Source organism: Podarcis filfolensis (genome assembly GCF_964270895.1).
Source record: "Podarcis filfolensis genome assembly, chromosome: 6".
NCBI lineage: Eukaryota > Metazoa > Chordata > Lepidosauria > Squamata > Lacertidae > Podarcis > Podarcis filfolensis.
The window spans coordinates 27,331,255-27,348,842 of NC_139609.1; the positions used below are offsets into that span (position 1 = coordinate 27,331,255).

Sequence of the window (17,588 nt, forward strand, 5' to 3'; positions counted from 1 at the left end):
ATTTTTTTTCTTTTTTGTGTTGTTGTTTAATCGTTTACTCGTGTCCGACTCTTCGTGACCCCATGGACCAGAGCACGCCAGGCACTCCTGTCTTCCACTGCCTCCCGCAGTTTGGTCAAACTCATGCTGGTAGCTTCGAGAACACTGTCCAACCATCTTGTCCTCTGTCATCCCCTTCTTTTTTGTACCAGCGTACAAAACATTTAATATATACACCCATAAACTGTAGCATGCATGAGGTAAATGTGTATATATCCCATTGGGGCAGGACTGAGGAAACCCAAAAAGCAGTTGCTCCTTGTTGCTTGTTTAGCTGGGGGAAACTGCAATCTGCTGATATATAATGGGCAGAGTGGCCATAATTTTTACTGGCTGATCCCCATGTAAAACAACATTGAAGCACACTTCTGTAGGTTTGGAGATTTGTAGAAGGTGATGAAAGGTAAGATCTACTGTAATGTAAGATGAGCATAGGGTTAGCATAAGATTAGCATCTGTTACTCCTTTAAATTGTTTTTCCATTCTTGTGTCCTGATCCTAAACTTGCTATGTAAATAGAATGGATGTTTCACTGATAGAATTTTCATGGAAATATGATTAGCATCCTATCACACAAGCTGGGTTATAAACAATCAAAAACTGTCCTCTACTGAACTTTTAAGAATAGAAACATATTGCAAATAGAAAAATATTGGATGTCAGACAGCTCTTACTGTCAAAGTTCTTCCTGGTCCTTAATCGCAATCTCCTTTCTTTTAACTTGAAGCCCTTGATTTGATTCCTACCCTCCAGAGCAGGAGAAAACAAGCTTGCTCCATCTTCCTGGTGACAGCCTTATAGATGTTTGAAGATGGCTATCCTATCTTCTCTCAGTCTTCTCTTTTCCAGGCTAAACATCCCAACTCCCCCAACCGTTCCTCATAAGGCTTGGTTTCCAGACCCCTGAGCATCTTGAGTTCTCTTTTCTGCACACGTTCCAGCTTGTCAATCTCTTTCTTAAATTGTGGCGCCCAGAACTGGACAGAGTATTCTAGGTGTGGTCCGACCGAGGCAGGCTAGAACATTACTATGATTTCCATTGATCTGGGCACTAGACTTCCTTTGATACAGCCTAGAATAACATTGGCTTTTTTTGCTGCATCCTCACACTGTTGATTTGTGTTAAGCTTGTAGTCCACTAAGACCCCTAGATCCTTTTGTCATGTGCTGCTGGCAAGCCAGCTGTCTCCCATCTTATATTTGTGCAGCTGGTTATTCCTGCCTAGGTGTGTAGAACCTTAACATTTGTCCCCATTGAAATTATTTTGTTAGTTTGGGCCGCGTTCTCCTATCTGTTAAGGTCATACTGAATTTTGATTCTGTCTTCTGTGGCATTAGCTACCCCTCCCAGTTTGGTGTGATCTGCAAATTTGATGAGCATCCCCTCAATTCCTTCGCCCAAGTCATTTATAAAGACATTGAACAATAACGGGCCCAGGGCAGAACAACCCCACTTCTCGCTTTGTTCCAGGATGATAAGAAACCATTAGCGAGCACTCTTTGGGTTCGGTCAGTCAACCAGCTACAAACCCACCTAACAGTTACCTTGTTCAGCCAACGTTTTACCAGCTTTTTCACAAGAATAACAAGGGAGACTTTGTTAGAAGCCTTACTGAAATCCAGATCCACAACATTCCCCTGATCCACCAAGCTTGTAACTTATCAAAAAAGAGATTTATCTGGCCTGATTTAAGAGTTTCATTCAGCAGGTGCACGTCAAATATAGGATTCCGTTGTAAATCTTATTTCAGTTCTTGTTGAGTATAAATTGTTTTCTGCTTGGCTGCTTTCCCATCTAACAAGAGCTATCTGATGGTTATAGTTGTTATAACCTTTTTTGCTCTGCCTGTTTGTTTTTATTGGTTGGATATTATCTTGCTTACCCTGATAGTGCAGGAAAAGGAAAGCTAAGTACATCTGTAGGTCATTGCAAATATAAGACTATGCCAATTCTTATCTAAAACAGTAATTTTGTGCCAATTCATGTTATTTTTAACAGAAGTTTTTTTCTTAAGCGTTGGGTTTAATAGCTCCATTCACCACAATCCACTTACGGAATAAATAATGTTCAAAGAGAATAAAGTAAAATATATTAATATATGATAATCGTTGGTCATATTGAAGAGCTGAATGTGAGAAGGGGTAACTTATATCTTCCATCTCGTTTTTTAAACAGGATATTCAGGACCTTGCATTCCTGTAACTTTTTAACAGCATTGCTAGCCAGCATTTTTATTGCAATCTGAATATACTTATTCTTAATTGGAAAATTCATTCTTAATACATATTAGTATTCCCTGTCTTAGATTATCTCTTTAATCCTTCTGAAGGTTGAGGTTAACAAAATTTCTGAATGAGTTCTGTTTTATGGAAAAATGCTACAAAATTGTGAAGTCTTAAAAACATCATTTGGGGTTTTAGTCTTCTACTTCCTCTATAATTACTTCCCACAAAATAATACACATTACCGTCTTGCAAACACCTCATTTACACATTGGCCCCCTGTTAGAATTACAACATAACTTATCGTAGCATAATATTTAAGATACTGGCTATCATTAAACAGCAGTAAAGTAACCATTAGTGTGTTTTATGGTACATGAAGGCATTAAGTAAGTGTAGATTAGTAATGTCCATGGCTTAGAACTTGGCGAATCCATTTTCCATTTTGCAGTGGACCATCAACTTCACAGTTGGTTTATGATTTGGCTACTGTACTTCCATTTAGGAATAAAAAATATTGCCACTGACCCACTGGAGAAGCATCATTAGGACTTAATGGGGGAAATAAATAAGGTGCACAGGTATAGCCTTATAAGAAGTGTTTGCTCAGATAATAAATTCCCTGTTGTGTGGCCTGAGGGCCATATTGCCTCCAGGGGAGTGGGGAAATTAACTTCCAAGGCTGCCATTTGTTGGGGTGACTGGTACATAACAGATATGGTGTGATACCATTTGGAACTGCACTGCTCAATATGGGGTGGGTGTTGCTGGCAAGTATAAGGCTCCATCTTTCATCCCTATTGTGTATTCCTATTTTCCATAGTTTACCAGCAAATATACAGTGGTACCTCGGGTTAAGTACTTAATTCGTTCCGGAGGTCCGTTCTTAACCTGAAACTGTTCTTAACCTGAAGCACCACTTTAGCTAATGGGGCCTCCTGCTGCCGCCGTGCCGCCGGAGCACAATTTCTGTTCTTATCCTGAAGCAAAGTTCTTAACCTGAAGCACTATTTCTGGGTTAGCGGAGTCTGTAACCTGAATCGTATGTAACCTGAAGCGATGTAACCCGAGGTACCACTGTATAGGAATTTCCTGGGTGCTTTGAGATGAATTGAAGGGCAAACACTTTAATATTTGTTGTTTATTATTATTATTTTACCATTGCTCAGTTTACGCGCTGGGAAATCTATTTCTCCACACTCCGAGGTGTGCTTTTCTTCCTTCGCATCTCATCAATTCAGCTGTCCTCACTTAGGTTCGAATACATTCACACTTGAGTTTGGATATAAAAGCAATGAATTTTGAGGTGCGGATTCCATTAACCTCATTAAGTCATGAAAAATCTGACACGCTTCGTGTAAGTCAAGAAAACGGTATTGGAGAGCTAGTGATTTCCGGTACAGGTTAGCGAAAAGCAAGAGCCATTGGCATCCGTCTGTCTCGAGAGACAATGGAGTGTGCCTCCAGGGGGAATTCGAACCATTGCACCAAATATCTCTTCCGCTGGACACAAGCCTGGGCAGTGGGTTTGGAGGTCCCAGATTGCCCAGAAGACAAGGCCTGCCCCACCTTGTCCTCGCTGATGTGGTCCAAAGAAAAGCAGAGTAATGTGTTTGGCACCAGTTTGGCTGTAGCAGTTGCAGGAAGGAGGTGTAGAAGATGCCAGTCAACCGTCTTAGGGACTTTGCTCCGGAATTGTGAGGGATTTTCTCCTCAGCCTTTTCTTCTCCCAAAGATGCCCTGCAAGGCAGTGGAGGTTTAGGACCAGAGTTTTCCTTCTCTGAGATCGGCTGCTTTCCCAGGTTGATGAGCCCAATATGCCCCTCACTTCCCTCTACAGCATATACAGAAACCACTTTCTTGGCCACTGGACTCGCTACTTGTCTCGTCTGCTCAACCTGCTGCAGCCTGTCTCCACCTGCAGGGGAAGTCCCTAACTCACCAAGGGTTTGAGACCTGTTGGCTATCCCCACCTGGTTTAGCCATCCAGCCAGAGTCATTCCAGCTGTTTAGGGCTAACTACCCCAGAAGGAGCACAGTGTGTACTTGCACGCTTACTACTACCCTGAGTGGGACGCGGGTGGCGCTGTGGGTTAAACCACAGAGCCTAGGACTTGCCGATCAGAAGGTCGGCGGTTCGAATCCCCGTGACGGGGTGAGCTCCCATTGCTGGGTCCCTGCTCCTGCCCACCTAGCAGTTCGAAAGCACGTCAAAGTGCAAGTAGATAAATAGGTACCGCTCCGGTGGGAAGGTAAACGGCCTTTCCGTGCGCTGCTCTGGTTCGCCAGAAGTGGCTTAGTCATGCTGGCCACATGTACACCGGCTCCCTCGGCCAATAAAGCGAGATGAGCGCTGCAACCCCAGAGTCGGCCGTGACTGGACCTAATGGTCAGGGTTCCCTTTACCTTTACTGCCCTGAGTAGACCTGTTGAATCAATAGACTCTAGTTCATTATTAATTCATTGAGTTCATAGACTTGTAGAGATGGAAGGGATTCCAAGGGTCATCTACTCCAACCCCCTGCAATGCAGGAATCTGAACATGTTTTACCCAAATGCATAATGTACATCGATTTCCTTTAAAGCTATCCTTTAAACATTGTATTCTGTAACATGTCCTAACAGGAGTAAAAAATCAAGTTTACATATATGTACAAACACACAGAGAGAGTATTCGGTAACTGTACATGTATTAAATAGATTAAATTTTACAATAATAGGGGTATGTCGGTGAGGAAAACTAAATATCTGTCACCAAGGGCAACCTCTTTTCAGCTGACTCCAAAACCTGGAGTGAGCAAATCTGGGCAGAAAAATGTTTGAGGCAACAGAAGGGGAAAGTAAAACTTTCCTTCTCCATGTGCCCTTTTAGTTGTAAAAAGAAAAAGAAAACCCCTCTGTTTAATGTGGGTTCAGCGAAGACATGTGAATAAACAACAAGACTGCCTCAACTTGTCTGATTTGGCCCTTAAATGAGTCTGTACATGAAATCTCCGAAGAGCATTTTCAGTAGGTTGCTGTCTGAAACCTGGATATATTTGCGCCCAGCACTTATATGAGAGAAACTGGAAAGGTCAAGCCTACCTTGACACTGCCCTTTCTTGCTTTTGCTAAACATGGCGATTGTGTTACCTGAGAAACAAAAATGCTAACCTGTGCTGGCATTTACAGGTACATAGTGACCGCATTTTGCAGTTCTGCAGAAGTATTTCAAATTAAAGCGTCAACAAGTCATGCAAACTAGAAAACCCCTGGGCTCAGACCAAACAACATTTTCAAGTGCTCTGGAAACTTGCTTTGTGGGGGAATAAATACCTGCCATTGCTTTAAAAGAAGAGAGAACGTTTGCTGTTCTTTGAGGCTTTGTGGTTTTTTTAGCACATTAAAATTATGCATATTTACTTCTGCAGTTTTTACTTCTCCTTTCAAGTTCAGTCAGTGGCTATTTAAAAAAAACAAACTGGTGTTTTTGGGTTCCACTAATGTAGAAGCACTTTCTCAGAGTGAAAGTTTTTCTCTTTTCTTGGCACAGAGCAATTTCTGCCTTGCTCTTGGTTGCTTCCGTTGTGCCAAAGAAAACAAATGTCTTGGCTTGTGAAGTATCACCAACAAGAAGAAACCTCTTGCATGTAAATACGGCTGGCAAATGAGATAGTCGGTTCCGGGTTGGCATTGTTCTCTGTATTCAAATTTATGGAGGTGTATCAGAGACAAACATTGGCACCAGAGGCCTGCAGGAGCAAACGCGGAGCAGGATAAGTACAGCTCACCCTGTAGCGAAGCAAAACAAAAAATCCAGCATCCTTGATGATCCTTGAGCTCTGTTGACTCGGGTCAGCGGTTTATACAGTGGTACCTCAGGTTACATACGCTTCACGTTACCCAGCTAACCCAGAAATAGTGCTTCAGCTTAAAAACTTTGCTTCAGGATGAGAACAGAAATTGTGCTCTGGCGGCGTAGCAGCAGTGGGAGGCCCCATAAGCTAAAGTGGTGCTTCAGGTTAAGAACAGTTTCAGGTTAAGAACGGACCTCGGAAAGAATTAAGTACTTAACCTGAGGTACCACTGTATAGTCTAGCAGCCTATTCTCACAGTGACCAACCAGATGCCTACAACAGTGGTTCCTAATTGGTGGTCTGTCTGGGCCATCCTGTTGGGGCAGGCATATAATAATAATAATAATAATAATAATAATAATAATAATAATAAATTATTTATGCCCTGCCTATCTGAGCTTCCCCAGCCACTGTGGGCTTCATGCATCTAAAGAAGTAGGTTTGAGTCCGCAGAAGCTCATGCTGTTAAAAAATGTTAGTCTTTCAGGTGCCACAAAACTCCTTTGTTTCTACTGTATATGTGAAATAGCACTGGTCATGGGTGTAGCCAAGGGAGGGCTGGGGGGGGCGCAGCTGTTCCTCTTAGATTCACAAATATTATTGAAAAGCATTGAAAGTAATCACTTATCTGAGGTTCTGCCCCACCCCCAGCAGAAGCCTGCCCTCTGCAATGTCCTATTTTTACCCGTGATTTCCCAAGAAAAGCTCAACAACTTTGATTTCCTAAAAAACCCCCCAAAAACTCAAAAATCCTTCGCACTGGTTCTCTTCTTTGTTAATACACAAACTACTGGTAAGATATCTGTGAGCAGGCCAGCTAGTAAAATTTGGCTGTGGGACTAGACATTTTTGCGGAAGTCTTATTAGCAAGGCCGACGTACCTGCAAGCTTTAGATGTCGCTTTTTCAGAACTTGCAAATTCTCGCTTTTCTATCAGTTCTTTCTTCTCATTAAATAAAAGCACCGGTGATCGTTAATAGATACCTGAGATGATTCTATGTGGCTGAACAAATTACAGTTGCATGGAAAGGGAAGGAGAAAAAGCAAAGATGGGGGGGGGTGTGTGGAACCACTGGAGGGATCCAACTAAACACCTATGGCTTATGTGCTTGCCATTCCTGACCAGGGCGCTGTTAAATGCTTGTATGCTTTCCTCCTCAGGTGGCGACAGACAAGGTTACAGGGAAGCTGAGTTCTACTCTCTCATGGGTGAAGAACACTGTCAGTCAAATGGCCAGCCAGGTGGCAAGTCCATCTGCTTCATTACACACGGCATCCTCCTCTACCACGCTCTCGACTCCAGCGTTGTCTCCTTTGTCCCCCGCGGAATTGAGTCCCGATGACTTAGAGCTATTGGCCAAATTAGAAGAGCAAAACAGGTGAGTGGCAGCTTAGCTTTCCTGGCGGTGTTCAGGTTCGGAAATCGGTTCCAGTGGCGGGGCATGTTTTCCAGCTTTATTTGTCTGGCCGTTGGTCGCGAGCCGTATAATTACCTGGCAAGGCGATAAGCTCAGCTTGGAAGGTATCCAGTAGCCTGTGGCGTAGCCATTCTGTCGTATGCGTCTGCTGCCAGGTGAGTGAGTCGGGGCAACCTGTGGCATGTCAAATTGTGCAGGTGGGTGGCTTGGTTTTAAAACAACAACAACAACAGCACGTCCCTGTGCTTTCTTGGAAAGCTAAGCTAGTGTGTTCAAAGATGTAGAACATATAATTGCCTTTAAATCTCCCAAGTTTCCATCTGATTTTTCAAAAGAACGCTGGGAATTCTTTCTTAATCAAGACTTACATACCTTGCATTCCGGTTCAGTTTCATATTCCTCCCCGACCAGACGGACCATAGCTTTTGTCACAATAAAGGGTTGTGACACTACAGCCTCACCCGAATATTGTACGTAAGACTGCAGTACAATTGTGCTGTTGTTGTTGTTGTTGTTTTTAATGCCTTCTCGATAGGCTTGAATGCAAAAAAAGATCACATTACGGTCCTAAAAGTACAATAGTTATAAATACAATTGACTTGAGCAGTGTCTCTTCATCAAGGTCCCTGTGCTTTGGCGTTTTGTGTTCTTACTTGGCCTTGTCCACACGGCAAGCCAAACCACGGCTTAATTTGTGATTGTGCCTCCCCCCACCCCCACCCCAGGTGCTACGTGCAGCACAAATAGTTCCCCCTCTCTTTTGAACCCAGATAATAGTTCACTTGCTTGTTGCAAACCAACTGTGAGTGCTAAACAAAACAAAAAAAAAAGCCAAGAACAAACCTTGACTTGTCTTTCTAGTTTTCCACGTGTAGTTTGTTTGAAACAGATAAAGCATACCACGATCTGGGGCCATGCAACAAGACAAGCTAGACTATGATTGGTTTGTGACGTGTGTGTCACCCACAGGGGCTGACAGGAGGAGCATTCACAATTCCAAGCAAGCTACTGTATGTAGTTGTGGTTGATTGCTATAAACAGTGCAACTACAGGAGTGTTACAGGTACCCATTGTATATCAGCTATCCCTTATCACCACTGTCAAAACTATCCCTTCTATGTCATTGCCCAAGTATGTTAAATTTTAAATTATTATTTTTCTTGATGGAATATGGTCCTGCTGTGCTAAGGCTGTATGTTGGTATCCTCTAGTTTGGTGATTTTTTGTTTTGTTTTGTTTAAGAAGTTGGTGTTTTATGTTTCGTGTATTGATTTGTTACCTTTTGATGGCCGCTTTTAACAATTCTTGTTTGTTTCTTAATTTGATTGTGAGTCTCCGAGAGACTGTGTTAGCCAAATAAGATGAATATAAAGTTAAAGGTACCCCTGCCCGTACGGGCCAGTCGTGTCCGACTCTAGGGTTGTGCGCCCATCTCGCTTAAGAGGCTGGGGGCCAGTGCTGTCCGGAGACACTTCCGGGTCACGTGGTCAGCATGATGAAGCTGCTCTGGTGAACCAGCACCAGCGCAGCACACGGAAACGCCGTTTACCTTCCCGCTATAAAGCGGTACCTATTTATCTACTTGCACTTAGGGGTGCTTTCGAACTGCTAGGTGGGCAGGAGCTGGGACCGAAAGATGGGAGCTCACCCCGCCGCGGGGATTCAAACCACCGACCATACGATCGGCAAGTCCTAGGCACTGAGGTTTTACCCACAGCGCCACCCGCGTCCCCTAAGATGAATATATTTTCTTGTAAATCCTCTCTCCCTGTAGCACTCAGATAGAACAGTAGTTATCTGTACTCCTAAAAACAAGTCATGAATGCCAGCAAGGATACATCTATGTGCCCATCTTTATAATTTTATACACTTCAGTAGATTTTGTTGTTGTTGTGTCCTCTTTTTCTTTTAGAGTGCCTTTTGTGTCATTTCATTTTATCACAGATCTCTCCTAGTCCATCCATTCTCTGTTTCACTTTTGCTCTCTTTCTCTGTTTGGGTAACACTTATATTCTTCGGAAAACGGAAGTAACTATTTTCAGGTGCTGGTCTGTGTGTGTTCTTAAAATGGGAAATTCCTTTAGATTTACTGCAATCCTAAGAGATCAAAGCGGAATACCAGTGTTTAGAAAGCCTTATTGAAAACTTGCTTAGAAACCTGAGGAATTGCCTGCTTTCACTCACTAAATGTATGAACTTAACAGTTCTTCAGAGCTCTGCAGGATTCAGATTACACGTTCCGTCACTGTGGAAAACAAACTTTGACCTGAGCATGTGCAAAAGATTTGACAAAAACTGGAAGTGTGAAAAAAAGGAAGTAGGGGACCTTTCTCTGGACAAGTACTCGGTTTCTTTATTTTTTAAAGTCACACGGGGTTAAGTTCCCCTCCAATATAAATTGGAATGGTTCATTCTTAACCAATCAGGAATCTGTTTGAGGAAGGTAAATCATTGATGGAAATGAAGTGGTTTCTTTTCTACTGACTGCTTACGTTATCATAAACTGCAGATTCTGAATTAAAGAGGAACCATGGACTTATCAAGGTAAGGATTACAACAGAGAATTAGGATAAATACTTCAAAATACAAACGTTTGCCCCAGTCCGGTTTGCAAAATTATGACTTGCTATGGTGAAGTATTTGTTTCATTCTTCAAGAGTTAGACAACCACGCTTTCTATGCTTATCTGGAGTTTGGACTTGTTTACTGCACTGCTTGTAAGGGAAAGGTTTCCTTTGTGTTTTGCAAATGTAAGGAACGTAGCACTTTTGCTTTGTAGACCAAGTCGGGTAAGAAACTATTAAATTTCATGAGCCATGTCTTAATATTCGAAAAGTAGTCCATCACTTGCACGCTGATGGTAAGAGTTCCAGTTCCAAATCTTGTATTTGGGCCTTGTGCTTCCGTTTCTCCCTGCTTTCCCGTCCTGTGCCCTACCCTAATTTTTAGTTACAGATAATCCTCATGTCTTGCCTGTTCAGGTAAATAATTGCTGTTTTAACTGAGTTCAAGGTTGATTTAAACATAAACAGTGACAGAAAAGCTACTGTTTACAGCTGATTCATAAGCTTATGATAATCTTAAATGCTAAAAAAGCTAAGGAAGTAAAAATGGAGCAGCGCCTGCTGTAAGTCCTCCTTCCTGCCTCCAGAACATTAATTCTATATTCCCTGGATTAATGTTAAGCCATAAAGTGGTCTAGTTCTATCATAGGTGGCTCATTCCCTCGACAGTTTATGAGAATTTGTCGTTCTCTTTGTTAACTGTCCATTTTCATTAAGCTAACAACTGGAAATATAGAAGCATTTGGGTATTAGCTTTTCAGCATAACAAGCGTTGCACATGCTTGTTTAAAGTACCGTATTTTTCGCTCTATAAGATGCACCAGACCACAAGACGCACCTAGTTTTTGGAGGAGGAAAACAAGAAAAAAAATATTCTGAATCCCAGAAGCCAGAACAGCAAGAGGGATCGCTGCGTAGCGAAAGCAGCAATCCCTCTTGCTGTTCTGGCTTCTGGGATAGCTGCGTAGCCTGCATTCGCTCCATAAGACATACACACATTTCCCCTTACTTTTTAGGAGGGAAAAAGTGAGTCTTATAGAGCGAAAAATACGGTATTTCTATAAAGTTGATGAACAAACAACTATTCCTTAAAGGCAGCCTTTGCCAACATGGTGCTCTTCAGATGTTTTTGGACTACAACTCCCATTAGCTCTAGGTAGCATGACTGGCTGGGGGTGATGGGAATTGTAGTCCAAAACATCTGGAGAGCACCAGCTTGGCAAAGGCTGCCTGAAAGGAAAAGTGCAGGGTAAGTTTAGTAATCTCAACTCATTTGCCCAATATATTTAGAAAGGTTGTGAATGGAGCAGCGAAATTGGGTGCCGGGGGGGGGGGGGGGAAGGTTACAATACTAACTTGGGCATTTTGGCAGAGCAAACCGCAAATGAGAAAATAGTTTGGGATTTGTTTCTGTCATTGATCAATCAAATGTCCCAAAGTAGAACCATAACACATCCAAGTGAACAGCAAAATTGTAAGCAATATATAACTGCTGATAGGGCTTCTGACCATAAGAGGAGAGGAAAGTGAACTTTCCCCCTTTCCAAGCTACATCTAGCTGGCTTGCCCACTTCAAGACTGTAGCCCTTCTAGCACGTAGGACAATTGGTGCTCTGCTCAGCTTTTTTTATTCGAGGGGAGGGCAACTGGTGACCCCAGCACTAAAAACTTTTGTTGGAAAAGTGATTCCCCAGATGTTATACGGAGTAGAACTCTGGGGATGGAATCAGAAGCTGTTAGAACGGCTTGAAATCTTCCAAAATTTTTATCTCAGAAGAATTCTAGGCCTCCCTCAGAGCACTCCGGCAGCTTTCCTAAGAGTGGAAGTAGGATTACCCTTTGTGTCTGCCAGGGCCCACTTAAGATTCCTGCGTTTTTTTCACCAACCTCATAGATGCCCCGAACACCTTATTGGCTAAACAAGCCTTTGTATCATTACGAAATAATAGCACTTGGCATAAAAATCTACTAGATATTTTATCTAGATACAACCTACCTGAGTTTAATACTCTCAAATTGTGGAGCCCTGATAAAGTTCGGGAATGGATCTTTGAAAAAGACGCCTTTTTGGACTCCACTAAGATAAAAAACTCTGGGTTCTCCTGCTGGTTCCCTCGAGTAAAAGCAGTCAAAATCTGTGCCAACTACTTGGTGGAGATCACTGATCCCACCCTTCGGAGAGCTTTTACTATGGCACGGTTCCAAACATTGCCAACTGCTTATTTGACCGGTAGATACACAAAAACCCCAGTAGAACACCGTTTATGTCCTTGCCTTATGAAAATTAAAGAGGATCTTACACATTACCTCCTCTATCGCCCCATTTACTCGGGCTTTAGAGACGCATTGCTGCAAATTATACCCAATTCTATAACCAGTCCTGAAGACAGAGTAAAATTTTTGTTAGTTGATGCAAACCCACGCATTACCCATGTGGTAGCGGTTTTTGTGATGAAGGCCATGAAAGCCAGGGAAAGATTTATGGACGACAATGCAAAGACCCCTTCATCGTCTGTTTAACTCGTTGCTCGTTTTCCCTCCTTTTCTATTCTGTGGGAAGAAGGTTTTGTTGGCATAGTATGTAATGAATTTTAACATTTTTAACTATTGTAGTGTTGATGTTTGTGCACAGGCATGGTCCTCACAATAAACAGATTTGATTGATTGATTGAACTTTCCCCCAGTTATTGGCAGATGATAATGATGACGATAGTATCAGTTCAGTCCAATCAACAGGACTTACTCATTTGTTAAATGAGGCTTAGTCACTACTTAGTATGTTCATGGTTTCAGCCTCACTTATTTTACTAATAAGTTGGGCTTAATACCGAGTTACAACTTGTTCACACATCTAGAATGGAATTGCCAGCAAACACATTTTCCCTAAATGTGTGTATGCTATTACAGTGGTACCTCGGGTTACATACGCTTCAGGTTACATACCTTCAGGTTACACACTCCGCTAACCCAGAAATAGTGCTTCAGGTTAAGAACTTTGCTTCAGGATAAGAACAGAAATCAGGCTTCGGCGGCGCTAAAGTGGTGCTTCAGGTTAAGAACAGTTTCAGGTTAAGAACGGACCTCTGGAACGAATTAAGTACTTAACCTGTACTGCAAATATAGGATGGGGAGACATGGTCAGATCAGGAGCAGGTGACATACTTGACCTTTTCAATACCTGCTGATTCTTCCTGGCAAATGCCCCCTTTCCATTTTTGGAGTCTGGCTGTGACACCCATCCACAACCACCTGTGTGTTCTATTTCTCCCCTTAATAATTTTACCTTTTGACTCGTGAGCTTCATTAAATACTCTCTTACAAGGGAAAAATACCATTTCGAAGAACAAGGTTCTGATTCCAGTGCTAAAATATTTTAACTTGGTTTGTTTGTTACTTTGCTTAGTCTCAAAGGATAATGAAGGAGGTCGTGCAAACAAGTGTGCTTAAGTGTAGTTCATGGCCGAGCTGTCAATTTCAAATGCAAAATCTGGCCTGTTCTTTTCAATACGTCCAGAAGATTCAAAGCGTTTGTGCTTACCGCAGATTGTTGGAGACCGACAGCAAATCGCTGCGCTCCGTCGATGGGTCAAGAAGAAACAGCGGGTCCTCACTTGTTTCTAGTTCATCAGCTTCTAGCAACCTCAGCCACCTCGAGGAAGATTCCTGGATCCTTTGGGGAAGAATTGTGAATGATTGGGAAGATGTGCGGAAAAAGAAAGAGAAGCAAATTAAGGTTTGTTGATTGGCTGTGATCAAAATCATTAGTCGTTGGCAGTGTCCGCATTTAGAAATACCACTCTCTAAAATCTGGTGGTTCAGAATGTAATGCCTGGCATCGTAGACTGTGATAGACAGCAAAACATAATTGTGTTCAATTAGGTGTTCAATATTATCCCTTTTTGCCTTTTTTTTTTTTTTTGCCTTTCTGCTATCACATCCCTCTTAAAAAATGAGAACATGTTCGCATGAATATGAAGATTTTGGTAAACTGCACGCTTTGAGATTATTGCAAGTAGAGCAGTTAATAAATAAACGCTCTATTTATTTATTTTTTACGCTCTAGGAACTTGTTCGAAAAGGGATACCGCATCATTTCCGAGCAATAGTTTGGCAGCTTTTATGCACAGCTCAAAATATGCCAATTAAGGATCAATATTCGGAACTCTTGAAAATGACTTCACCTTCTGAAAAGCTTATAAGAAGGGACATTGCTAGGACATACCCCGAGCACGACTTTTTTAAAGAAAAAGACAGCCTTGGGCAGGAGGTTTTATTTAATGTAATGAAGGTAAGTCAGCAGCTCATATCGGAAAAGTAATTGTTTTAAGCAAATATTTGCTTTGAAACTGCGATTTTATTTATATTTTGATTTAAAACTGCCGTTTTTGTTTATGTTTTGATAAAGTGTAAGCCCATTGTGTTTTATCATATTTTAATGGTTTTTTAAATGTAAATCATAAATCTTAGACTCTTTCATGGATTAAGCAGTATATAAATATGAAATGTTCACTCTGACACTAAACTTAAGCCGTGACACCCAAGCTATGTCTCTATATACTGAGCATATTGTTGCACGGCACCCCAGTCTCCAAGCAGTGCATGATTCCAGGGGTTCCAAGCCTTGGATTCAAACAGAAATCAAACATTGCCCTGTTTTTCTCTCCCCCAGCATCGGTGTTTTTCTAACTACAGTGGTTGTTGTTGTTTAATTGTTTAGTCGTGTCCGACTCTTCGTGCCCCATAGACCAGAGCATGCCAGGCACTTCTGTCTTCCACTGCCTCCCACAGTTTGGTCAAACTCATGCTGTCCAACCATCTTGTCCTCTGTCGTCCCCTTCTCCTTGTGCCCTCAATCTTTCCCAACATCAGGGTCTTTTCCAGGGAGTCTTCTCTTCTCATGAGGTGGCCAAAGTATTGGAGCCTCAGCTTCACGATCTGTCCTTCCAGTGAGCACTCAGGGCTGATTTCCTTCAGAATGGATAGGTTTGATCTTCTTGCAGTCCATGGGACTCTGAAGAGTCTCCTCCAGCACCATAATTCAAAAGCATCAATTCTTCAGCGATCAGCCTTCTTTATGGAACTACAGTTCTTAACCTGAAGCACCACTTTAGCTAATGGGGCCTCCCGCTGCCGCCGCACAATTTCTGTTCTCATCCTGAAGCAAAGTTCTTAACCCGAGGTACTATTTCTGGGTTAGCGGAGTCTGTAACCTGAAGCGTATGTAACCTGAAGCGTATGTAACCTGAGGTACCACTGTACCACCTAGCCATTTGCCATCTCACACAGATCCACTTCCTTCATTCCCCTGAACAGCCCATCACCCAGACAGATCACTAAAACAATCTTTTACTTAATAACAATTTAAACAATTTATTTAACTGAAACAATAACATTATAGCATATGTATCCATGTTTGCTAACTGATGTGGTTAAACTTTTTTTAACAAAACAAAATCCAAAAACCTTAGACTGAGTTTTAGCACACATGAAAAACTCAAATCCTTATTTCCTGATGAATAGCCTTTGGACTATAATGTGACTTAAATAGAAAACTATCTTTAGATTTTTCCTCCAAAAGCAATTTAAATCCGATTTTCAAATTTGTTTTTTTAAAAAAACCATTAATTTTTAGCCACCCTGGTCCCTTGGTATAACCTAGCGTAAGACTCACTTTTTTTACGCTTGTGTACATACATGCACATGAATTTATATTTATGAGTATTCATCGGCTGTATGTGTACCCCAAATTAGAAGGCAAAATGGGGTAGTTGGCAGAAGGTTTTTGCATTTCTGAGTCAGATCCCATCATTAACAAGGTGTCTCATAACAGATGAGGACTCTCCAGTCTGCTACTGGGTATCTCTGTGGTTTGGCTCTACGGAAAAATTTGACACCCTAAGCAATGAAAACAAGTTGACTGGTAAAAGTCCGAGATCTTTGAAGGGAGAAAGGGAGATCTTTTTGATGGCTAAGACTAGCTTTCAGTCACAGTGAATTATTTTCCGATGGTGTACCAATCATAGTGATTTAAAGGTAAAGGGTAAAGGGACCCCTGAGCATTAGGTCCAGTCGTGACCGACTCTGGGGTTGCGGCGCTCATCTTGCTTTACTGGCTGAGGGAGCCGGCGTACAGCTTCCGGGTCATGTGGCCAGCATGACTAAGCCGCTTCTGGCGAACCAGAGCAGCTCACGGAAACGCTGTTTACCTTCCCACCGGAATGGTACCTATTTATGTACTTGCACTGCATGCTTTCAAACTGCTAGGTTGGCAGGAGCAGGTACTGAGCAACGGGAGCTCACTCCGTTGCGGGGATTCGAACTGCCAACCTTCTGATCGGCAAACCCTAGACTCTGTGGTTTAACCCACAGCTCCACCCACGTTCCTCATAGTAATTTAGGGCAGGGCTTAAAAGTTTTTTGTTTTAAAACAAAGGAAATGTCCAGAACTTTTTGGTTCTCAAGCAGCGTAGCATATAAGCCAGTATATCGTAGATCTCGGCTGTCCCATTTTCTTCCATCTGTATTTTTCATCTTTCGAAGACATTAACTGCTGCTACATTGGGGCCTGCATATCATATGGCTCATGTGAGTAAGACTTCCATGAGAGAAATACTGGAATGTAGCACGTGGACTGACCTTTGGGAAATTACTTGGGCTCATCAATTGCAATTAGACTTTCTGACAGCGAAGGGAAGAATTACCCTGTTGTTGCAAGTCAGGCACATCTGTTGTAGACATTAAGCCAGCCAAGAGAATGAGCTCATGTTGAACTGTCAATTGACTTTTTCATACGAATGCACTCGAAACATTTCCTGCTGATTGCAGTTTCCTTTTGATTGGAAACGTGGTGCAGCTCGTTATTGTGCGTTGTGCAGCACATCAGAGGTGGTATACGTAATCAACACGCTTTCCTTTTTTTAAATGCCGTGGGATATAAAACATGCAAATACACAGCTGGAAGGGTGGGGATAACCAGGAGACTGACACTCATATCTCTCAAATCAGAAACCTTAGAAAGGAAGATCTCAGCTCTGTTTTGGACGTGTATTTAACAGCTATAGTGGGAGTTCTTGTACAGCATGGAGGGAGGCCTTCTTGACTTCAAGGATAAGTTCAGCCTTCTGCCCCACTTTCAACCAATAGCACACATGCAAATGTTGACCGCCTACCAGTTAGGATTGCTGGTTTTTCACTTAGCACGTTGGGGGGTAGCAGAGGGGTAAAATTGCAAACATGTCTTGCCTCTACACTCCTTCGCACAATCTGCACACAGCCCCTTCTGTGCTTGTGTCCTCATACTAGTACAAAGGTTGAGAAAAGAGCCCATTAGGCAAATTTCCAGGTACATCTGTTGCTCACCGTTCTTTTTTTTCCTTTTCCATTCCTCGTATTCCATTCCTGTTGCTGCCTCCAGTCTTCCTTCCTGAAGCCCTCTGCTTCCTTCACTTCCCCACACTTTCTATGAGTGGTCATTTGACCTTTGGGTACTGTACTTTTCCTCCGACGTA

At 42.3% G+C, this 17,588-nt stretch overlaps 1 protein-coding gene across 4 annotated transcripts in view; it reads left to right on the plus strand.

The window, feature by feature from the left end:
- The window catches only part of EVI5 (ecotropic viral integration site 5), a 67,565-nt gene that overhangs the window by 4,342 nt on the left and 45,635 nt on the right, over nt 1-17,588 (plus strand). For 3 of the 4 annotated variants that reach the window (XM_083620626.1, XM_083620628.1, XM_083620629.1), the window contains exons 2-4: nt 7,260-7,477; nt 13,624-13,813; nt 14,144-14,368. In XM_083620626.1, the coding sequence (XP_083476752.1) occupies nt 7,329-7,477; nt 13,624-13,813; nt 14,144-14,368 (564 nt within the window). In that variant the 5' untranslated portion in view covers nt 7,260-7,328. Of the gene's footprint in view, nt 1-7,259; nt 7,478-9,808; nt 10,061-13,623; nt 13,814-14,143; nt 14,369-17,588 lie in introns of those variants that run through there. The other variant, XM_083620627.1, reaches the window with a different exon arrangement.